The sequence below is a fragment of the Volvox carteri genome, assembly GCF_000143455.1.
Source record: "Volvox carteri f. nagariensis unplaced genomic scaffold VOLCAscaffold_13, whole genome shotgun sequence".
NCBI lineage: Eukaryota > Viridiplantae > Chlorophyta > Chlorophyceae > Chlamydomonadales > Volvocaceae > Volvox > Volvox carteri.
The window spans coordinates 970,197-993,353 of NW_003307556.1; the positions used below are offsets into that span (position 1 = coordinate 970,197).

At 59.7% G+C, this 23,157-nt stretch overlaps 3 protein-coding genes across 3 annotated transcripts; all 3 read left to right on the forward strand.

Annotated features, from left to right (window-relative positions):
• Window positions 1-1,084: 1,084 nt before the first annotated feature.
• Window positions 1,085-8,208, forward strand: VOLCADRAFT_120723 (uncharacterized protein; the record flags this gene model as incomplete). The annotated part of the gene is made up of 12 exons (XM_002949099.1): window positions 1,085-1,179; window positions 1,378-1,447; window positions 1,825-2,037; window positions 2,728-2,935; window positions 3,801-3,970; window positions 4,447-4,623; window positions 4,663-4,818; window positions 5,049-5,216; window positions 5,678-5,873; window positions 6,248-6,429; window positions 6,572-6,687; window positions 6,985-8,208. 12 exons carry the CDS (start codon window positions 1,085-1,087, stop codon window positions 7,163-7,165), a joined length of 1,932 nt encoding a protein of 643 aa, XP_002949145.1. The 3' UTR covers window positions 7,166-8,208.
• Window positions 8,209-8,734: 526 nt separating this feature from the next.
• Window positions 8,735-10,530, forward strand: VOLCADRAFT_89567 (uncharacterized protein; the record flags this gene model as incomplete). Its single annotated transcript, XM_002949100.1, has 4 exons — window positions 8,735-8,900; window positions 9,504-9,568; window positions 9,828-9,974; window positions 10,285-10,530. The coding sequence occupies 4 exons, from the start codon at window positions 8,735-8,737 to the stop codon at window positions 10,528-10,530; spliced, it is 624 nt and encodes a 207-aa protein (XP_002949146.1).
• A 2,328-nt stretch (window positions 10,531-12,858) lies between these two features.
• Window positions 12,859-20,850, forward strand: VOLCADRAFT_89568 (uncharacterized protein; the record flags this gene model as incomplete). Its single annotated transcript, XM_002949101.1, has 6 exons — window positions 12,859-12,899; window positions 13,520-14,004; window positions 14,293-14,417; window positions 15,028-15,565; window positions 15,858-16,622; window positions 17,009-20,850. The coding sequence occupies 6 exons, from the start codon at window positions 12,859-12,861 to the stop codon at window positions 20,848-20,850; spliced, it is 5,796 nt and encodes a 1,931-aa protein (XP_002949147.1).
• Window positions 20,851-23,157: the final 2,307 nt, after the last annotated feature.

A 23,157-nucleotide genomic window follows, 5' to 3' on the forward strand; every position in this document is an offset into this window, starting at 1 on the left:
AGGTTTTAAGGCAAACAGGGTGCACACGCGGAAAAGGGCGAAAACCAAGGGGAACCGGAGGACCGACGGCCAGATGGTCAGGTTCATTAATAGAACGACCATTGGTGCCTAAAAGCTTCTCAACGTGCTTACTCGTCAGAAAGGTTCACCGTAACTAAGCTGGTTAACATCTGCAAGCGCCCGGTACGGACGGTCCCATAACTCTGGGTCACCATAGGTTGCCGGAAGCTGTTGGGTGATTACTCATGTTATAACAGGTAATTGGTGTTAGTTACACCACAGTACGGCGTCAAAAGTACTACAATCTCACATTACGGCCAGTGGCATGATCAATTAGATGCATACAGATGACAGCTAACTTTCCGCAGCTTTGGCAAAAAAGTTAATGGTCGCTAAGGCGTGACAGAACAGAGAAGTGCAACGGCTTGTGCACTTTCCGCTGCTGGAGCACTTTTTAACCGCAGAAGTCGTTTGCATTTAAAACTTTTTGCAAAGGATGCGGCAACACGCCCCAAAATCTAACAAAGCTATTGGCCAGCAGCATGGTGGTTTCGCTGGTCGGCGTTCAGTTATATCGGCTAACAGGGTTGCTCTGAGAACGCGCTTACTGCGGGTCGCTCAGGTGGACCGCCAGGTCTGTCACAGTGTCTGTAGTATTGACGATTGCCTTGGAGAACACGTCGTCTGCCTTCCCTGGCAGGTCGCCATAGCCGAGCCGACTGAAACAGTTCATGCCGAACCTAAAAGTACTGCTCCAGAATCTCATCCTAAGCAATATGTGGAATTGGAACCACTACAGACTTTGTGCGACATGTAAGTATTGTGTGAATTTTGCTTGGCGGAGCAGGGTCTTTCGTCAAGAGTCCCTGTGACTTCTGTGAGGTTGGAATGTTTTTAACGCTGGAGGTTCCAGTTCTCCCTTTGTGGCAATCATCAACGTTTTGGGGATAAGTGCCCTTGTTGCGCGCGGTTCATGGACTTGGTTAGTGGGCCTTAATTCAAAAATAAAAGCTCTCTGAAGCCTTGGCCTTGCATGAAATGGTCCTGTCAACGTTACAGCTGTAACATTCGAAACCAATCTCACATGCCGAGCAGATGGTCACGGAATGCCGACCAATACGGCAGTCTGGTGGCGGTGCGTGACCCACACCAGGACGGGAGCCCCGAGATGACGTTCAGGTGAGACATTCAAGCATTCAAGCTTTGATCTTTCGGTCATGAAGGTTACACGCAGATTTCTCCTCCTTGATGCGCGCGCGGCTTGCTTCGACGATGTGCCTCGCAGCATAAACTATCATACAGCCCCCGGATGATTCGCGGGTGCACGGCATGCCGCGACCTCGGGCTTGCTACCCCTTGGGCCTCTCCTGCTTGCAGGCATCTGTACGACACCATGCAAAGCTTTGCGGCGGGCTTCCATGAGCTGGGGGTCGCCAAACATGACAAGGTATATATATTGATTTCCAGCTCATTTTCCCATTCCACACACGAACCTGCTGTCGCCAGGCACACGGCTTAACAGCGGTATGTTTGCACGCCGAAATAATCGCCTGCAAGCATTTTGACTCCCCATTGAGATAATCCTCGCACGTGAGCAACACCCGTAGCCGCCAGGTCCTGGTCGCTGCCGTTCCCCCGTTCTATTTCGTCCCGGCCCACCCCCTGCTAATACACGGCACGGGACCACACCAGCATGCCGTACCTCTCCACATCCTCATCATGCTGCTACTACTGCTGCTGCTATTGCGATTGCTGCTGCTACTGCTGCAGCTACTGCGACTGCTGCTGCTATTGCTCACCGGCTGCGTGTCCATCACGTAACAGGTGGCGCTGTTCAGTGAGAACTCGAGCCGCTGGCTGGTGGCTGACGGCGCCATCATGGCGTGCGGCGCCGCGGGGGTGGTGAGAGGCGCCTCCGCGCCGGCCGAGGAGTTGCTCTACATCGCAAAGCACAGCGGAGCCGTGGGGCTGGTTGTGCAAGATGGCGCGGCGCTGGGCAAGCTGCTGGCCGCGGGACAGGCGCATGAGCGGGCGCAGGTAGGAGTGAGCAAGGAGGGAGTGGAAGAGGTGTAGGGGTGAAGGAACGGGCCACAGGGACAGTGGCCTATGCTGCCACTGCCGTATGGCCAGCCGCCTCCAAGGGACCTGTACCCTAGCGCACCGCCCTGGTGGTGGTGGTGGTGGTGGCGGTGGCTTTTTCGTCGTCGCGCGTCACAGGGTACTGTATCTTGATTGGAGCCATGTGTTTCTGGCGGACTGCAGATCATACGGGGCGTTCGGACAGGTCCGCACTAGGACTAGCCAGTTTGGTTCCCCCCCGCCAACACCGCTGGACCCTGGTAACACGCGGGAAGGCACAGAGGTGTCTCGTGTTGGAAAGCAACCCGCGCGGTATGGCGCCCTATTGCAAGGGGGCCCCGCCATGGGGTGGGGACCAGGTCCTTAGGACTCTGTACTGCTGCCAGGGCTGCATTCTGCGTGGCACACCGGTGCCTTCCCTGCAGCAGCGTCCAGGCGCCATGCAGGGGAGGGGGGTCATGTTCTCCCTAGGGTCGCGGGTTTAGTCGCTGAATGGTCGCTGCCGGTGTCTTGTAACGCGGCAGCCCAGGCCATGCCGCCCGGCACACTTTCGGTGCCTAGGACGGCCTGGATGACATTATTGACGGCATTATCGATTCCCGTGTTCGCCGGCGCTGCCCTCGCATTGCCGCTGTGCTGGGTGTGCAGGAGCCCAACCCGCTCCGCGCGCTCCGCTTCGTGGTGCTGCTGTGGGGAGAAGCCGAGCCAGCGCATGTGTCATCATTGACATGCCCGCTATTGTCGTACAATGACGTACTGCGGCGAGGCGAGGCGTCGTTGAAGGCGGGTAGCTTCTCGCCCGCTGAGGTGTCTCCAGACGACCTGGCAACCCTGGTGTACACGTCGGGAACCACGGGTCAGTGCTGCCTGCTACACGCGCCTTTTGCTTTGTGGATGGGGGTTGCATGCGGGTGCTTAGCGTCGCCGTCGCTATCTTGGTGGTGATTGTCACACGTAGGGGTAGGTGGTCGTAATGGAGTCATCCAGGATTTCCATTCGCTGCGGCTTGGCTGCCCTCGGGGAAGAGCGGCTTCCTCGCCGTGTGTGTACATGTGAGAGCAACCGCCTGCGTATGAGGGCAACCTGTCTATCTTCGTGCCGTCCGTACATCCGCTATGGACTGGATGGGTCCGCAGCTGCTGCCGCCTCCGCCTCCGCCACAAAGCAGTTACCGTAACCTCGATGTCCTGCCTGACACACATACATGTACACACAAAACATACACGCCCGCGCGTGTCTCCCCATGGCCTACCCCCACATCACCGCTGGGGATCCTTGTGGCAGTTGCCTCTTTGCGGTTTGCATAGTTTGATTTTCTCCTCCCCCTCAACTGGCTATTAGTTGCGCCTTTTTTTATTTCTGGCGCATCAGGCTTTCCTTGGCATCAGCTTCACTCGCTCGTGGTTCGTCTTCCCCCCTCAACTTCATTTGCCAGTGTTAAGTTTGTTTTACTACCCCTTAACTACTATCCAAGTCACTATTGCTCGGTAACTCAATAAAAACTCCTCGAAGATTCTGTCGTCTAATCCTGGGGTATCCGTATACCTCTGGTATCTGCTTCGCTCGTCCGTGGTTCGTCTTTACCCCCCTCAAACCCCCCTTCACACATACATACATACATACATACATACATACATACATACATACATACATACATACATACATACATACTACATACATACACGGATCCCCAACCCGGGCCCCACCTTTGCTGCCTGCAGGCCACCCCAAGGGCGTCATGCTGACTCACGGCAACCTGACGTACCAGGTTCGCAACCTGTCGTACTTCCTGGCCGTGCAACCCGGAGACAGGGTGCTCAGTCTGCTGCCGCCCTGGCACATCTACGAGCGCACGTGCTCCTACTTTGTCCTGAGCCGAGGTGGCCAGCAGGTAGGGGCGAGGGAGGGAGGCCTAGTGGGCGAAAAGGCCAAGGCGGGAGCGTGCGTGGATGTCGAGGATAATGCGCGCGTGAACTCGATGGGCTGTGTATGCGCTATTGGCACGCATGTGTACGCGTTCTTGGGTTCATTTGTCGAGCAGGAACGCATGGATTTGTGTATGTACATCTGCACATACATGTGTGTATGTACATGTATGTATGTATGTATGCATGTATATTGTTGCGGGTTCATAACCTGCTTGAATGCCGTACCGGCACGTGGGCATGAGGAAAATAAACCGGATCTCTTCCTCGCATACGAGCTCTCAGGCCACCTTCGTAGCTTGCCCTTACCTACAACTGACCTCTGACCGGGCTCGGGGCCATTCCATTTTTCCCGTGATACGGTTTACCTCTTGCCGTCTTTGTCTTGACACAAGAACACGTCCCGCCCTCTGGCAAAACCCCACGTACGCCGCCAACGCAGGTCTACACCAACATTCGGCGTTTGCGCGACGACCTAACAGCTTTCACCCCGGACCACTTCGTCTGTGTGCCGCTGGTGCTGGACACACTCCACGCCAGGGTGCGGCAGCGCCTGGCAGCGGGGCCCCGACACCGTGCCGCTATCGCGACAGCGTTGCTGGCGGCGGGCGCTGCCTATGTGCGCGCGCGCCGCGTAGCGACGGGGCTGTCGGTGCAGCACGCGCTGCCGCCGGCGGATCGGGGAACGAGCGATGGACTGGTGGCGACGGCGGCCGGCCTGGCGCGGCGCTGGGCACAGATCCTAGGTGCCGCTGTGCTGGCGGCGCTATTGACGCCGCTGCACTGGCTGGCGTCGAAGCTGGTGTACGGCAAGGTGAGGCGGTACGGTAAAGGTGAGGCGGTACATGTTTGAGGAAGTGTGAAGAAGTTAATAGCCGTGTGGCACGGTAGGGCCTCAGTCATCCAACGTTCACAGGTGGCCTCAATTACTTGTGACCGGCACCGGCACCGGGACGCGGCTTCATAACCGGTGTGGATCTATGTGCCCTCTTCCCTTGACAACCCGGTGTACTGTACTGCACTGTACTGCACCGCGGCATTCAGATTCGCGAGGCGCTCGGCATCCGCAAGACGGTGGTCAGCGGGGGCGGCTCCCTGGCCGCTCACCTGGACGACTTTTACGAGGCTCTGGGGCTCCCCGTGCTGAACGGCTGGGGTTTGACAGAGACGTCTCCAGTGCTGGCCTGCAGGAGGTCCGACCCGCCGGAGCAGGTGGTGGTGGGGGGAGACGCGTGGTGTGATGTACGGGACTGCGGTTGCTGTTGTTACTGCTGTGGCGGTGCGGCTCGGCCGTAGGCGTGCGTGCGGCTCAGGCAGTGGCGGTGGTGGTGATGCGGCTCCGGGCGCCAGGTCTATCTGCGACTAAGGAAGGAGTGTTGGGAAGCAGGGGGCCCTTGCCGTGGTGCCGTGGTATCAAGTTGGCCGTGTCTGGTGAGATACCGTTATACACCCACCCACCCACCCTCCGACCCTCCGACCAGGATCATGTTGCCGAAGTTCTATCCGCTTCCAGCTTATTATCATTCTACGGGTGACAAAAGTTATACCAGCCCTTGTGATCCGCTTGCGCACACGCACTACTCCCCCTTCCCCTTTCTTCCCCCGAGCTTCACTCGTTCGTGGTGCGTCTTTCCCCCTCCCCCTTTTCCCCTCCCCCCTCCCCGGGCAAACAGAACATACGCGGCAGTGTGGGTGTGCCCACTCCCGGTACACAGCTGCGTGTTGTGGACCCGGAGACTCTGGACCCCCTGCCGGAGGGGCGTCAGGGTCTGGTGCTGGCCAACGGCCCTGGTGTTATGGCTGGCTACTTCCTTGATGAGGAGGCCACAGCCCGGGCCTTCCGCGCGGGCGACGGCTGGTTTGACACGGGTGCGCTGTGGCTGGTTAGCGGGCTGGTTACCGCCTGGCGGGGTTGAACAGCGGGGTAATCCGGCGCTGCTTGTCGTAATCGCTCCAGTTCGCTCCAAATGGGTGGGTGGGCCCCAGAGTGGTCCGCGTTTTCCTCGTCCTATCCTCATTTTGAGATGTCCTGCTTGCCAACGCTGCCGCGCCTGAACAGGGCCGCCACCTCCTTGCCTGCTCTCCTCCATCCCCCATCTCCCATGCTTCACTTGCTCGTGGTGCGTCTTTCTCCCCATCTCCCCATACCTGCCCCCTTTCCTCCTAATACAACTTTCAGGCCTGGCTTTTCATGCCTTCCACCTCCCCCTGTCCAACCTCCCGGCCCCTCTGGTATCGAGCAGGTGACCTGGGCTGGGTAGCCCCAACGGGCGTGACAGGCTCCCGTTGCGCGGGCCACCTGGTCCTGACGGGCCGGGCCAAGGACACCATTGTGCTCAGCTCCGGGAAGAACGTGGAGCCGCAGCCCATCGAGGACGCCGTGGCAGCGTCGGGCCTAATCAAGCATGTGGTACTGGTCGGGCAGGTAGGATATGAGCTGCGGTAGTAGACCCCGGCCCTGTCAGGCTCTTGCCTTGCTTTCATGTTTGAATTCCTCTCAACCTTACCCCACCCCGTGGGTTCTTCGTTGCGATCCTTTGAAACCCCTTTCCCCCCCCTCAATGCAGGACAAGCGCGAGCTGGGGGCCCTTGTGTGGCCCGATGAGGACGCTCTGTCGGCAACCCCGGAGAACTCGTTGTCGCCGGCGGAGCTGGAGGACCGCCTGTTGGACGAGGTGGCCAGGTGCGTGCGTGCATTGCCTGCCTGTCAGCTGATACTTGACGACTTGGACGACGAGTCGCTCTCTGGAGGGTTTGCACCGGTGTTTTGGCGGGGCTTTGCCTGTGTCGCGCCGCCTGAGTTGGGGCATCCCGTTCGCACCCACGATTCGTGTCACCAGGCCACCGCCGTTGTGGGTTGAGTTTGGATCGGCGGCGCTGAGAGGAATCGTGAACTGTTCGCTTGCAACTGTTTTTGGTTATCGTTGCAATGCCAGTATATTGACCTGCACTGCACATCTGGGTCCCACTACTCGTGTAGGCTCAACTCCTCGCGCCCTGATTATCACCACTTCGAGCACGTGGCGCATATCACTGTGGTGCGTACACCGCTCAGCGTGGACGACGGCACCCTGACCCGCACCATGAAGCCGCGGCGACCGGAGATCATGAAGCGGCACGCGGCCACGGCAGAGGCGCTACTGGCGAGGCTGCGAGGCTGAGGCAAGGGAGAGCTGAGCTGGATTTTGGGAATGCGCAATGCTCAGCGTGTCCGGTCTGTACCTAACTGCCCAATTCTTGTCTCCCGTCCACCACGAAGGGATTGGAGGGGGATATAGTCTGGGCGTAGAGCTCTGGGGTTAGTTGTGAGGTGATCTCGCTGCGTAGCGACTAGTGCAGTGAGGGAGTGGACTGATGAGCGTATTTGTTGGTTACCCAGGAGGGCTCTGTTTCGTTATCCTTCGGCGAATATTTCGCCCTGACATTGCAGGTATTTAGAAAGGATTGCATTGGTCGCTTTCAAGCTCGTATACCAGCAACACGCGTGTATAGTGCAAGCCGGGCACCCATGCGCGGCGATATGTTCCAATCCTCAGTTCAGATATTGAACCGCACGTCTACAAGTGTTGTGCGTGTACTCGATGTATTTTTTCCCTGGTGTCTGTCGAAACGCATGATGCGTTCCGCTTGTGATGCTCGCTCATGCACAAGTACCCCGTAGGGGCGTATCATGGGTGGATGGTGGAAGTCGTGAGTGTCTCTAGAGCAAGCTGTGTGGAATTAACGGCAGCATATGCAGGTCCACAAAGCGGTCGCTATGTTACAATAATAATCCTGGCTCTGCAACTTGAAGATAGGCACTGTACCCTCCGTGCGTGAATCCGGCGCCACCTTTTAGAACTTCGCGTGCGGACACGTTCACCTCGTACTTGGTGAGGACGAATGGCCTTGGCTATAGCACGCGACGTCCAAGAACGTTCCCTGCCTCATCCGTTTGGTTTCGAGTAACGTTTGGATGCGTCCTGGCTCTGAGTGCATGTTTGCAATCAGCCAAATATTAATTTGATTAAGATGACGAGGACGTTTATTGGCACTAGTACTCCTGTCGGGTTGGAGACAGGCAGAAGGACAGGGGTAGGCGGCGGAAAGGGGGTAAGCCCTGCAAGGGTATTTGGCACGGCATGTATGGACTCCCTTACCTCGAAAATAGTGGACGGCGTGTATACCGCCTATGATAGACATCTTTAACGAATTGGACTCCCGCATTTGAGAAAACCCGAAGCCCCCTGCGGCGACAGTCAGGATGTAATGGTCCATCTGGCAACGGCAGATAGCATCCTCCTGATAAGCTCACGTTTTTCCAGAAATCGATCATTGTTTAATACTGCAACACCGTTGAACATCAGAAGGACTGCCTGCGGGAATGTGAATGATTGTCGAAACGCAGGTCAATCCAAGTTGTTTAAATGCTCGGCGTATCGCCTATTGCAGTAGGCCTCGCCCTCACTTGCAATAGGGTCCACAACGTCATGCTGTTTGGGCTCTTTGTTCTTAGGCAAGCTGTAGTTTTCTTGTGCGGATAATTAATACCCGCCTTCCTGCCTTGGATAAGAATCGTTGCTACATAAGATGTGTACAATTATGCACGACAAATTTGGCGTTCAAACGGTGTTCTGCCCAACATTACACATTACGCCACATGACACCTCTAGCAACGCCGTACAACCGTTACGGTCAGGGCATCACAATCACAACTTATGCTTTGTGCGAGGCTGGGATATTCGGGAACTATGGCTGGAATATTGTGCACAATCCTTACATTGTTGGCTCTTGGAAAGGCCCCAGAGCATTGCTCTGTTGGCCATGTTCCCTGGTTCTGCCATGACCTTGACTGTCCACCCTACGAAGTTACTGAAACACTTGGAAAGGATGTCGAGCTTAGGTCATACGACGCGGGTAGGTAACATATTGCGCGATCCGCGGGGTGCGGCGGTTAGGACCGGCACTGCAGCCGATGACTGTGACGCGATGACGACCGAGACTCGGGGATGCCGTCATGGAAGAGCCTAACCGCATTCAAGCTGTTACTTGACTCTGGAGCCACACTCTATACACCTTGAACTGCATGGAGTGCGAAGTGTGCTTACCCTGCCCTCCAGACTTGCTCGAGCCCTCATAGCTATTCCACCTGAAATGGACCCAAATCAAAGTCGCACCGATGCCTACCTACCCTCTAAGAACTGCACGGCTTCTCCCCACTCCGCGACGGGAAGCTGCCAAACCGCGTCTCTGTGCGTCCCACCCATACGGCCGCCTGGTGAAGCTCGCAAACCTCAGTACTCACCACGCACTCCGAAAGTCGAGTTTCCCGCAGCATGATTCCTACCTCTGTGCCCGCTCTATCTAATTCACACGATGCTAATCACATCCCAGCTGTCCCACCGCATGTTTGTACACCAGAAGATCTGTGGCACATTCACCGTCAAGTCAAAATCACCAGCCAATCATGCCTTGTTGCGCCGCATGTGTCGCATTCCTCATCTGCGTGCTTACGTGCAGGCGTGTGGATGTCCACGAACCTGACCGGCATGGACTACGACAAGGCTGTGCGGACCGGTTTCATGGTGAGGCATCTGGAAGGGCAGCGCATGGCTGATGTACTGGCTGACGGGTACACGTCCCTCGTCCTGCTGGCCGCTTACTGTGCCTGAACTCATGCACGCACGTTGCGAGAGAAGGGGGGGAGGGTGGCCCTTCGGCATGGGTGTCCAAGCAGCCGACGAGCTTCAATTCCCTGCCTCCATGGGAATTAAGAACGCCCAAGTCCCCTCTGGGCGCCGGTTGATCAGCGTGTTCCATCCCTACCCCCCCCCGTTCCCGTAGCGCCTGTTTGCTTACATCAGCGGAGCCAACGAGGGGCAGCAGCGCATCGAGATGACAGCGCCGGTGCGTGTGGAGATGACGCCCGGCGCGGGGCCCTTTTGCGAGGACCACTACAAGGTGTCCTTCTACGTGCCCTTCGACCTGCAGGTGGGCTCCGCCGCGTGATGTGGCTTTATGTTCGCAGCACTGTGTCTTATCTCTCATCTGGCCTCAATAATGTGACGCCGTAGGGCTCCGTGGTCTGGTGTTGTGCGTGTTTTCGTGGTATAACTTTTGGGGTTTTGTGGTGTCAAGCGACACCTGGCAGTTTTGATATTCATATTGGAGATACGAACAATAAAAATAACTAACAATTCATACGAAAAATACAAATAATAAATAATAATATTATTATAATATTATAAATTTTAAAATGGCTCCTGCGTACTCACCCACCTTCCGGTTCACCGTGCGCCAGGACGTGCCACCATTGCCCCTCAGTAAGGATCTGTTCGTGGACCCCGCACCGTCCGTCAAGTACTACGTCTTGTCGTACGGCGGCCGCACGAATGAAAAGGAGATCGTGGACAAGGCTGCGAGCCTGATGCAGCTTCTGGAGGACCAAGGTCTGACGTACGATGCAAGCACCTTCTTCCACGCCGGGTACGACAGCCCTTTCAGGCTGTTCAACCGGCACAACGAAGTCTGGCTCAGGGCAGTGTGAAACTGCTGGGTACGTGTGCAGCATACTGCGAAGGGATGCAATCGTGTTCTTGGTTGGTTGGTCTATTTCCATCTCGGAAGCAGGGCTATCCAATTTTGGGTCGGCCCTGGCCGTCAGGGCCACAGACAGACTTATCCTTGCTTGTCACCAGCAGTCGGTAACCCTACCAAACTTGTCGGCAACTGGTCGCTTCGGTACCTGGTCGGTAGGGTAGCCGGCATAACGAGCTAACGACCCAGTAATTGGGGGTCACCGGCCGATAGGTTACCGGTCGCTAAGGTAACCGACCGGTAAAGTTACCGGTCGGTTGCCGGGTCGTTATCTCGAGATGTCGGTTACCCTACCTGTTGGGTTATAACTAACCGGCCGGTTACCAACCCTTTTATGCCATAGGGTGGTGGGAGGGATGTATAAAGGGAGGGAGGGAGGGGTGGATGGAAGGAGGGAGGGAGAGGGAGGGAGGGAGGGATGCTATCGGAAATGTGCGGCCGGACTATGCAGTCCTTTTAGCCTTAGCCTTTCCTTTGTCCCCCTCTCGCCATTTTGGATAGGTGTATACGTTCTCCAGCTATGGTGTATTAGCTACATGTGTATAAGGTATCCAGCGGCCGGACGTTTTCGTCTTTGTTCCCGGAATTTCACACTAGAGTTCACTGGAGTGAGAGGCACTAGAATGCGGCTCCGGCTGAGGCATATTTGGTCCCGGTCCGCCGGGCGCGATCCGGCCGGTGCAGACATCGAGTCCATGGGATGCATCATGCGGTGGAGCCGAGATAGCGGGGTTGGGCAGCTGGCGCATGTTGGCACAATATGGCACCTAAGGCGACGCTGTGTTCCTGCATGATCTTATAGTTTGGACGGGTTGTTTACCAAAAAAGGTTTACATACCGAGAGGCATGTCGCGAAGCCCAGTCCAATGCGGTGGTGCCACGATGATGATCAATGATAGGCGTGGCGACATGGCTTCTGGGAACAATTTTTATATAATAGTAAAAGGTAGGAAGTACAGGACGGAAGTGGGCTGACACCGTCAGCGTTTTCGGCGAAGTTTAGCGACAGCTTTTCGTGGCTGCTTAGTAATAATGCCACTGCTTTTACGCTCACTTTTATTTCCTGTTTGGATGAAGACGACGACATACACAGATCCTGTCATAATGCAAAACTCCATATGTACTGTGGGAACGAGGAAAGGAGAGGGAACACGACGGCCCAGCCCAGCCGGTGGCCTTCTCTTGAAGCGCCTGTACTCAGAGGACTGCATGCGAGCGTAACAGTCCATGCTCTGTCTGCAAGTGATCTTTAGCTTTAGCGTTTGTCGCAGATGGAAGATGGCCAGGAATTTCGTGCACATGAGGTAGAAAAAACGTTGACATGCAGTGATAGAATATCCCGCGGCCCCGGATCTGTACCGGTCCCAAAGCGTATGCCTCCTTGGAGCTCGAATGGTTGCGAGGGCCTGGAGAGGGTTGTCGACGTATATCGCATCCCAAACTGGAAGGAGCCAAGGCCCTACCGCGCAAAGCTCACTAACGACTAGAGGCAATTCGAACGCCGAATTTGACAGTTAATCGACTGTCTTTCATAACGTTAACGCATAAAGCGTCATAGAGATGCGATTGTTACAGTGGACCCCGAACGGGTCGAGTGCAGCGCCCATAGGAACGCCTCCCGCACAACACTGTGGGCCTTATTCAAAAAGAACTCGGCCAGGCCGTACTAACTTCACTGGACACACGGCCTCAGTTAGTACGCTTAAACAAAAAATTGAGGCTCCGACGTGCGCCCTCAAACTTCGTCATTGTATATCGGTAAACGGCAAGCAACCATGTCTGCGTCATTGACATATAAGAAAGGGTGATTGTGAGGTACATGATCCCAATGTTTTGGCAAGTAATCCCGTGCCGCAAAAGCAGTTAAACGGGCCCAAAAGTCAGAGATAACCTCGTATGTAATGCGGTTAAGCGATGGCGTTGATATAGGCATGTTGGTCTGGAGACCTTCCTTATAGAGTCTCCATAGAGTCATAGAGTCTCCATAGAGTCATAGAGTCATAGAGTCATAGAGTCTCCACGTTGGTTTGGCTTCTTTGGCGATGAGGCCGTATGAGACGATCGCCCAAAGAGGCGCCCATGCGCCCATGCATTGAAGGTCACCCATGCAACAAGCATTCACGGTCCCTTACCTTTCGTTTTCCCCGTCATGACAAACGTCAAGTTACTCTGGAAGCCACTACGCCCCATTATCCCCTAGCAACCCCGCTGCGCTGTGCTGTACAGAGCATTTTCGGCTCCAGCCCGGTCGCAGAGAGAGCGCCACCCGCGTACCTCCATGCAAGCTCTATCCTGGCTTGGCATGCTGCACGTGTTGAGGTAAGAGTTGTTTCTTTTGTAAAAGGCTTATGATGCAAGCGGTCGACCCGACGATCAGCTGGTGGCAGCAGACTTTTTAATCGCGCGCGCCAAAGTACGTGTTTGAAACGATTTGCGCTGTCCCCTAGCGGCCCTCCCCTTCCAAGGATGGAAAGGTACAGAAAGTATGTTCGCAACCCCCGGCGCAGCAGCGTTCGTCGGGGTCCCTGGACTCTTCCTTCAGGGCGCATCTGACGGCGATCCATGCTCAAATCATGCACCGTTTGCTTTGCAGGCCTCTATTTTCTACACCGTCGGCGTGTAATTAACACTTTGACGCGCCACATGGTTATAGGAGCTCTCGCAGCATTTCACATGTCACCTGCGTAGTTCCGTGCCGTTTTGCTTCACTTAGTCCGAGGTGTTCTATCGTTAGCGACAGGACCAGTAATTTTAAAGCAGCTCGCAGCAAATTATTACACCAATAACTTTCCAACCAAAATTGTGAGCGGTCTTGGATGCCGCTTGGCGCAAAAATATCGTCCGTTCGTCGCGAAAGCAGTTCGGCACGACTTCTTCGGTCCACCAGACAACACGAAATCGCTCAATACTGATAGCTACATGTCATTCCGTCGCCATAGTGGGCAGCATGCGGCGAAGGCACACAACGACCCAGATGTAACACAGCATGGTGGCCCCGCATGCACGCGAATCGGCGACGGCGCGGCCGCTGCCGCCGCCGACACCAGTACCGCATCACCGTACGCCCTCACAGAAGCAGTACACCGTCCTCATCTGCAAAGGCTTATTGATACAACCCAAAATGCAACACGGGACGCACTGGTCTCTGGCTCTGCACGACCGCATGGTGGTGTGTTACAAGACTCCGATGGCGCCGCGGGCGGACACACGCGGAACAACGACCCGTGGGTCATGGCGCCACAACGAGGGGAACGGCAGTTGCTGCAGCCGCCGTCCCCGCCACTGCCACCGCAGACTGATCAGCCGTTCCAACTATTGCAACATTTTGATTTCCACGACGACGCAGAATTCACCTTCCCGTCGGGGACCTTCACGAAGTCCACCGAGCTGCAATTCCTGCTAAGTCCCCCCCCATCGCTTAGCGGTGAGAGGGGGCCCATAACAGCTCGGGGGGACGGCAGGAATGATGAACCCGCACGACGCCTGTGGTGTGAGCTCGTGTGTTTTACCTATTGCGTACCTCCTGCGTACCTCCAGACTATGTTATATAACACTCGCCGCCCAGCACTGCAACTGACACGCTAGCCACCCAGCACTACTAACCGTACAGAGTCGGTTGGACAGTACGGCACGGCGGTGGACGCAAGTAAACATGAAAACCGTCCCTCCCTGGTCCCGTTCCTCCTCGTCCTACTGGTACGTGGCGTTGCAGGTCGGAATGCGGCCTCCTCGCCCCCCTCCCGCCCCCGGGTCAGGGAGGCTCTGCTGCCCGAGCTCGCCTCTCCCCCGGGAACCCCCTTCGTCCTGGAGCCCCTCAGTGCGGCCCCCGTGCCCAGGGTGGGTGCCTGACAGCTGGCAGCTGGCAATGCCTGGGTTGGGGGCCCTGGGTGGGGCTTGGATGACTGGTGCACTGCCTAGATGAATGGCAAAATGCACCCCCGACATGACACGGCACGACACGACAGCCGCGTGTTTCTCACTCTCGCCGTATTCTGATCCATCTCTTTGCTCGGCACCACGACGTTTAATCTTGTTCTCTTGAAGAAGGTCAGCCACCTTGAGCTTTCCGTTAGATCACAGAATTGTTTGCTTATCACCTCCACCACCGCCAGCAACGCGGGATGGATATTTCCCCCCCCCCTTCCGGTAACCGGGAAGCCCCTTGCAACCTTGCAACCTTTCCTACCCCTGCGGCCGAGTTGTTGACACCGCACCAAGTAGAAAGACTCGTCTCTGCGGCAATATGAAGACGTGTCTGGTACAACCGCTTCCGCCGTTTTCGCCTGGGGCGCCGACACTTGGCCCTTAGCTTCTTGAATATGCGGCGCTATCCCCTACCCCCCTTCCGGCTGGTTAGTTATGCTTTCTTTACATCCGCCGCAGCAGCCTTGCCTTGGCATCAGCTTTACTCGCTCGTGGTTCGTCTTTTTCCCCCTCCTCTTCGCAGACGGTGGGTGCGGCAGCGGCGCCTGATACGGCCCCGCCCTCCCAGCCCCCGGGGGCCCCCTGGCCGCTCAGACCGGAGGCGCCACCCGCAGAGGTGACGACAGCGGAGGCGCTACCCGGCAGCCTTCCGTACACATCGGCAGCCGTACAGCCGTTACAACTCCCGCCGCAAGGACAGGCCCAGCCTCCACCGCCGCGCCTGCCTCCCTTGTCGTCTTCCGGCTCGTTTGAGCGCTCGGGGGAGATGCACCATCAACGCCAACTGGGTGCTACGGAAGAAGTCTTGACTGATAACCACATCGCCACAGCCAACACCGCCACCGCTTTGAACGGGGCCGCGCGGGAGTTGCCTGCTCAGGTTTCGGAGCCGTCACCTCTGCAACCCCAGTTGCACCCCCTGCTGCTGCTGGACGCCGCCTCCCTAGGGGAGGGGTGGACTCCGTCCCGGAGCCTGCTGTCGGCCCCGGGGGGGGAAGGCCCCTCCCTGGAGTCGCTTCCCTCCGTGCTATCCCTGCAGCTGCCCGTACTCAGCCCCGGGGGTGAGTCCAGAAGGGTTTTAGGTTTTTTTTAGGATTTTAAGGAAAACGGAGGCGCCACTTCTGGAGGCCTTGTCTGGTGTGCAGGGGGCCCCCCAGCGGTGTCTCCGAAGGACGGATTGTCGGAATTGCCTGAATGTTGATTTGAAGTTGGACCTAGGAACCGAGAAGCCCAAGAGCTCTCGAGGGTGCAATATAGTGATGACGTCACCGCCCGGCACTCCGCCCGATCCATCCAGCGCCCGGCACTCCCGATCCATCCAGCGATTGATGGCGGCCTTCCTTCTTGATGTAGGGCCCTTGCTGGACCTCAACCTCATCCGCCGGATGTACGGCTTCGTGCCCGGGTCGCCAACACCCGGGTTCACCTCTCCACGGCCGTTGCCAATGCCGGCGCCAGCGCACGTAAGTACTTCTGGCCGCCGCGGCCCCGAAACCACTCCTGCGGCAGCAACAGACGAGTTGATGGATGCGTCTGTGCAGCCTGACGGCCGAGACACCTTATCGAGGCCCATGAGCCATGGAGCAGCGGATAGCAGCGTGGTTCCGATGGCTGCCTATGGCGGCGGCGGCGATGGCGCGGCGGCGGCGGCAGAGCGCAGCGGTTGCGGTCCGGGTAACATGACCGCGAATGGCGCCGGCGGCGGCAGCGGCGGCGGCGGCGGCAGCGTCGCCGCTGACTTGGCGGCGTTACTGGGCGGTACGGTTTGGCAGGACGGCTTTCCTACGACGGACGCTGCCACCACGGCCCCACCTCAGCGCCAGCCCAGCCTGCAGCTGCCGGCGCCCACGTCAGCTCCGCCGCCACCATTGCAAATTTCCAGAATGCCCTCAAATCGGGTGTTGTCCCTCCCCGCGGTGTTCTCTCTGCCTCATCTGCCGTCGGACTGGTTCCGGTCCTCCGCCGGTCTCGCGTCCCCAGCGGCGCTGATAGGGGCCCCCGGCGTCGCCGGCGACGCTGGTGACGTTGGAGCGCCCAGCGACGGCGGCGGTGTTAGTCTGTCGGGGCGGTTACGGAGCGGGCTGGAGTTTTCTAGTCTGTATCTGAGCACCCTCTGCCGTGAGCCTAGCGGTGCTCCTTTCGTGTGCGGCACGGACGCGGCGGCGGCGGCGGCGGCAGCGCCGCGCGTAGAGCTCGAAGGACCTGGCAGCGGCAGCGGCAGTGCACCTCAACACCCGTCTGCTACTACTGCTGCTGCTACTGCTACTGCTACTACTACTACTGCTGCTGCTAAGGCCAGTAATGCTAATAGCGAGCGCCGCAGCCCCACAGCGGCATCGATGGGTACGGCAAATATGCGCGGCGGCTCGACGGTCGCTGCGAATGGCCATCTGCTATCATCACCTTTCTCGTGTCCCGGTGAGAGTGGGCGCAACGCCCTCCCGCTGCTTCACTCCATGTTCCTCTTTGCGTCCCAACTCATAACGCCACTTTACTAAACGCAGTAACTGCAATTGAGGGGCTGCTGGTGGAGGCACCGGCCCGTCGGGTTTATGCCGTACAGGGTGCAGTACGGCAGCCGTCTCTGCAGCCAGAGAGAGGGACGACATCCCTACGTGGAGATGCTGCCGCCGCCGCCGCAGCGGCGACCCCCGGTCACACAGCTGCGCCATCAGCCGCAAGACGGCCGAAGCTCGGCAGCTGTTTGCGGCACCCGGCCGCCGCCGCCGCCGCCGCCGCCGCCGCCGCCCCAGCGGCCCCAAATGGCGCAGCCACATCGCCGTCGGCTAACTTGGAGGCTGGGACAGGAGGAAGAGGAGTTCCTTTGGTACCCGGTACCGGCGATGGCGACCGGGGCCCTGCAGCTGCAACTATCAAAGACTCACCTGGCAATGGGCTCGAACGGTCGTCGTACATGCCGTACCAAGGCCTCCGCCAGCGGCGGAAAGCCCCCACCGATGCAGACTCGGGAACTGAGGCTTCTGCCTGCAAGCGCCAGCGACGTCACGATGTAACGCCTTCACGGCCACCACGGCCATCGTTGCCGTCGGCGTTGGCATTGGAGGCTGGGGCGGCGCCGCCGATGGAGCCGCCCGGCGACAGCGCTGCCCCAGCGGCGACGGTATCGGCTGGCCCCGTAGCGGCGGCAGCAGCGGCAGCTGCAGAAATTACCACAACACGTGGAAAGGTAGCTGATGAGGATGCTGCTGTGGATGCGTTGATGCCTGGTGCTGCTGGAGCGGGTGATAAGCCCGGGGCCACGGCGACAGCAGCAGGGGACGGAAACACCGACGCCGTCGTCATGGTGACGATGCCGTCCCTTGGTTCGCCGCTGCCAGCTTTTTTGCGTCTGCCCTCCCTCTTGCTCACATCGCCCTCCGGAACCGGCGATCTCCTGCCCTCTTTCTCCTCCATCTTAAATTCTCCGCAGCCGCAAACGGCGCTGCTTTCGGTATCGCGGGGAGCAGACCGCGACGGCGGCAGCGACAGCGGCGCTGCCGCTGCCGCTGCCACTGCCCTGCCGCCGCCATCAACACCGCCGGCGGAAGGCGTGACGACGGCAGCGGCGAGTAGCGAGATAGCTAGGTCAGCCGAAGGGCTCCGGAACCATTCCAGTGGCAGGACGCCTGCTGCGGGCGACGTGGGGGCACGGGAAGGTCAGGCTGGTGGGCCGCCGCCTACGACCCCCAGGGCGCCGCCGGCGGCGGGGACGGCGGCGGCGGCCGCAGAGGTTCCTCGTTTACTCGTAACATGTCACGCGGCGGTAGTGCCACCCACGCCGTGCTATCGATATCCAGACGGGCGCCTGGGTCCAGGAACTCTTCGGCTCATGCCGGGGATGTCGCCGGTGATGGCTTCGCGTCCGCCCGTGCAGCCTCCGCATCCGCCGCCTCCGCCGCCGCCTCTGCCAGCGCCGCAGCCTTCACAACCGCCGCCATCACCCGCGTCACGTCCTTTGCCCAGACCTGACCAGAGCAATGGGCTGCTGTACCGCCAGAACGGCGCTGAAGTACTGGATACGGTCGTCGACCCCGTCGGGACCGGCGTCAGAAACAGCTGCACTACTGGCGGAGCACCAGTAGCGGCAGCATCCGGGCAGCTACCGCGTCAAGCGACCGGGCCCCGCGGCACAGACCGGCGCGGCACAGGTGGCGGCGCCCCGAACCACCTCGGCGGAGTCGCCACGCTTCCTTCTGCCCGCGAAGGCAAAGACGATCCAGAGGTGGAGGAGGAGGAGATGGAGGAAGAGGAGGAGGAGGAGGGCGGTCTACAGGATCACGCAGCCGGTCAGTTAGCGGGGTCCTGGCCGTTCGGGGGAGAAGCTGCGCTGCCGGCGGCGGCGGCGGTGGCGGCGGGGGGGGGGTTACCGAAGGGCGGCAATGGCGGCGGTAGCCCCAACGAGGCTGTCTTCGGCGGCGCTCCAGGTGGTCTCTTTGACGGGGGCAGCAACAAAACATGGCTCCCTGGACGGGGATACGCGGGAAGCGGTGCGCCGGCGGCGGCGGTTCCGGCAGAAATCGGTGCGGGTTACGGCACCGCTTTCCAAGCCAGGGCGGCTCGGCCGGATTTCAGGGATGGCCACAACCCGAGGGACGACGGTCCTTGGCAGGAAGCACAACTGGAAACGCGTACCAGTGCAGCCAGGCCGCTGCCACCATCGGTGCTGTCGACGCCACTGGATGCGGCTCCGGAACCACCGGTATCGCCGCCAGGGTCGTTGCAGAATCTACTACCTGTACGACGCAGGAGCTGCCGACTCCAGGAAAGGGCTGCAAGGGGGGTTGGCGGCGGGGTGCAGGGGCAACAACCTTGCGCGAAGCGCACATGTACTGAAACGGTGCGCGCAGCGTGTGCTGCAACCGGCCCACGGGTCAGCGTGGAGCCAGCGGCGAGGGCGCAGGCGCGGCAGGGAAGCCGCAGCGTGACGGGGGACGGCGGAGATGAGGTGTCAGCTGTAACGGGGGAGGGGGGTTTTCAGGGGGCAACGGCAGCGTCCGCCCTGATAGCGGCGGCGGCCCTGGCGGCGGCGTTCGAGACGGGATCCGAGGTGACGACGTCCATCGAGCCGCGAGCGCCGCCATCAGCGCCGCCGTCGCCGGCATCGCCACGCCTCCTGGGATCCCGGGATGTGGAGGCGGGGGGGACCCCGGCGGCACCACCCCTCGCGGCGGCGGCGGCAGCGGCGGAGCTGTACAAAGCTGGCAGCGCGTCTTCGCCGGCTGGGCCTGTCAGCACAGCCACATCCAAGGAAGGTGGATATGGAGCCGGACCGTCGGCTCCGCATTTCATCTCAGTCGCGCCAGTAGCAGCAGGGGCCATGGGGCCCGGGGTCGCCGAGGCCAGGGAACCTGGGAGCACAGCGCCTGAGGAGCGACCCACGGGACGGCCACCAGCGAGCATGATCGAGGATGCGATGACGGCGCCGCGTCCGCTACCGCCGCTGGAGGGGATGTCCGCTGTTACAGCTGGCGGCGCAGCGTTCATGCCCAGGGCCATGCTGCTGTCACCCGGGGGACGATCACGAGGGGAGCCCCGTACGTACGGCAGCCCATATCGGGAGGCTGACGGCAGTCGCCCCGGCTGGGCCCAGCGGGCCAGGAGCCCGGAGCGCCATGGCGGCCGCTCTGTGACGGGTACCGCCTGTAGTGCGAGCGACGATGACCTGGTCGCTGCGGCAGCCTCAACAGACCCGCGGGTCGCAACTGAGCAGGACCTGATGGCGGACGAGGCGCTCGAAGAAGCCATCGGCGGCAATGATCACGTGGACGGCGGCAACGGCGGCAACGGTGACCGTGGTTGGAGTGGTGTGGGCAGCATTGTACGGCGGCTCTTTGCGTCGCCGCTGGCGCCGGAGGAGCCGCCGGCGTCATTGGCGTCTGTCAACCCTGTGGGACAGTCCGGGAGGCAATCTTTAGAGATTGTGGACCGCGACACCCGGGCGGTGGGAGTGCGAACACTGCCGCGGCCGCCGCGCCAGCCTGAGGCAGCGGCGATGCCCACATCCCAACAGCTGCAGACTGGATTGTACGACAGGCGCGTGGCGACGGCGGCGGGGCCCTCGTGCCCTGTCGCCGCCAGCGCCGTAACATGCCCGGCGGAGGCGGGGGATGGAAATGCCGCGAGCGGCAGATGGCCGCGCCCGGCGTTGAGTTGGGAAGCGGCGGCGGCGGTCACGGCGCCGGTTCCCGCTGCCGCCGTCAGCGGTAACGGCGGTAGGCTTCCCGGTGATGGCGGCGACAAGGGCGTTTACGCTAGGGACCGAGCTGACCTGTGCGACAACGGTGTATGGCTGGCGAGAGGGTGCAGCACGGAGGGCTGCAATGGTATTCAGGTAGGACTAGGCTGATTGGGGCCGATTATTGGGAGCTCTGCAGCGCGAGTGGCCCTGCATTTCGCCCTGCATGTGGTCCTCGTGGTGTCAACGTCACCACGTGCATCGGGTTGTACGAGAAGACTTACCAACCTACCGGGTTTCTTCTCTTTCACGAAGCATTGATGTTACGAAGGAAAACATTTCGTCAGAGCTACGTGATATGAAACGTTTGGTAGTCACACACGGCGCCTTTGACCACTTGTGTGTACTTGTGACGTACGACATTACCCTAGGGCTACGCAGGTACATAGATGAGTTAGTAGTACAATGCGCGGCGCACCAATACGTCCTAGTCAGATAGCCTCCTTGGGCATCTTGACACCGCAGTAGAAGCAAAAACGCCGCCAATGTGTGCCATGTTGTTGCTGCTGCTGCTGCTGGTGCTGTTGACCCTGCAACCCCTGTCCGTTCCTCCCACCATGTTGAAATCCGTCATTGTGATTTGGTGGCTGGTAGCAGCTACCTCTCCCGCACTTGTCAGAACAACAAGAGCAGCAGCAGCAGCAGCAACTCCTACAGCAGCACAACGAGGCCGCGCCGTCTGGTGTTCCTGCCGTCCCGTGTGCTAGCGACCAGCAGCAGCAGCAGCAGCAGCAGCCGCTGGACGACGAAGTGGGAAGAAGGGCGCTGGCGGAGCCGCTGCCGGCAGCCGCCCGTCCAGCGGCAGCACTGTCGGCACCTGCGGAGGGTTGCAGCGGCGCCGAGGGGGCGACCTTGTGGCCTCAGGCTGCTGGCGCTCTGCATCAGCTGCCCTTATCGATGCGAATACCTGGAATGGCGCTCCAACAGCAGCTGCAGCAACTGCAACAGCTGCAGCAGCAACAGCAGCTTGGGCAGCCGCAGCAGCAACAGCCTCAGGAGCGGCTCTTGGGGCAGTATGTACGGCAGATGGACGACTTTAACTGCCATCGGTTGGACGTCTTGGACGAGCATATGCGTCCAGCCAGCCACGAATCCGGTGCGGAGGCTGCGGCCGCCGCCTCCGCTGCCACCAAGCCGTCCCTCGAGCCACCACCTCCACCCTCGCAGCACTCCGCTCCCCACTTGCTCGTGGCACCGCTAGTGCCCTGCCCAGCAGCTAGTGTACAGCCGCCGTTGCCGTCACAACCACAACCTCAGCAGCTACAGCTGCAGCTGCAGCAGCTGCAGCAGCAGCAGCCACCTCATCATTTGCAGCTGCTACAAGGGCCGCACCATGACGCGTGTCCTCCTGCTCAGCACTTGGCAGGCAGCTTGGACGTAACGCATATGGGCCTATCAGATATAGTTGTAGGACCCATGGGTCATTTGCTGACGACGCCCAACAGCTTTCCCATTATGGGACATATGCCACTGCCGTGCCCACAGCTGTCACTGCCTTTGCAGCTGCAGCTGCAGCAGCAGCAGCAGCCGACGGTGATGGCGGAGAATGCTGGGGCCGGCGCCGCCACCGTCAACAACGACGGCGCGGCTCCGCAGCCGTTGAGCTGGGAGACCGTACAGGGTACGACAATGCAGCAGCTGTTGAGACAGGCGTTGGAGCCGCACAGGGGCTGGAGGGAGGCGGCTTCGGAGCGCTGCGAGATGGCAGTGGGTCCCGACGTTGGCAGCGCGGCGGCTCTTGCAATGGACGCAGGCAACCATGCCGCGGGGGCGAATACGCATCGGCTGCACTACCAGCGGAAGATGCTAGGACGGCTGGGCCAGCAACAGCAGCAGCAGCAAGATCAGCAGGAAAGGCACGCGCTGCGGCCAACGGCGGCTGAGGCGGTGGCGGCCGCAGCGGCGCCGCTGCTATTGCCGCCGCTGCCTATTAAAGTGCGGGCGACGGGCGACGGGCAGCTGCTGCAGCTAGGAGAATGGAATGCGGTCCGCATACAGCGGTCTGACGAATCGAGCGCAATGCCTGGAATCCACGCAGCTGAGGTACGGTTGGAAGGTACGGACGGTACGGATTCCTCCAGTGCTGCGCAGCGGCGAAGGCAACGCATGGAAACAAGGCAGCAGCAGCAGCAGCAGCAGATGAAAGGAGATCAGGAGATAGGGCAAAATGAGCAGCGGTGGCAGCCGTTGTCGCCATTGCCGCCGCTTCCCCGACCATTGTCACTGCCCTCACAGCCGCAACCGCTCCAACTGCCCCAACCAACTCAACCGCCGGCATCGCTGCCAATGCCGCTAATTCCGCCGCCTGCGCCCCGGTCATCTTTACCCGCACGGGAGCGGCCTCAGAGCTCCCGGCGGCGGTTGCCCGTCGGTCAGAAACGTGCCGCCGCCAGCAGCAAGCCACCGTCCCAAGTGGAT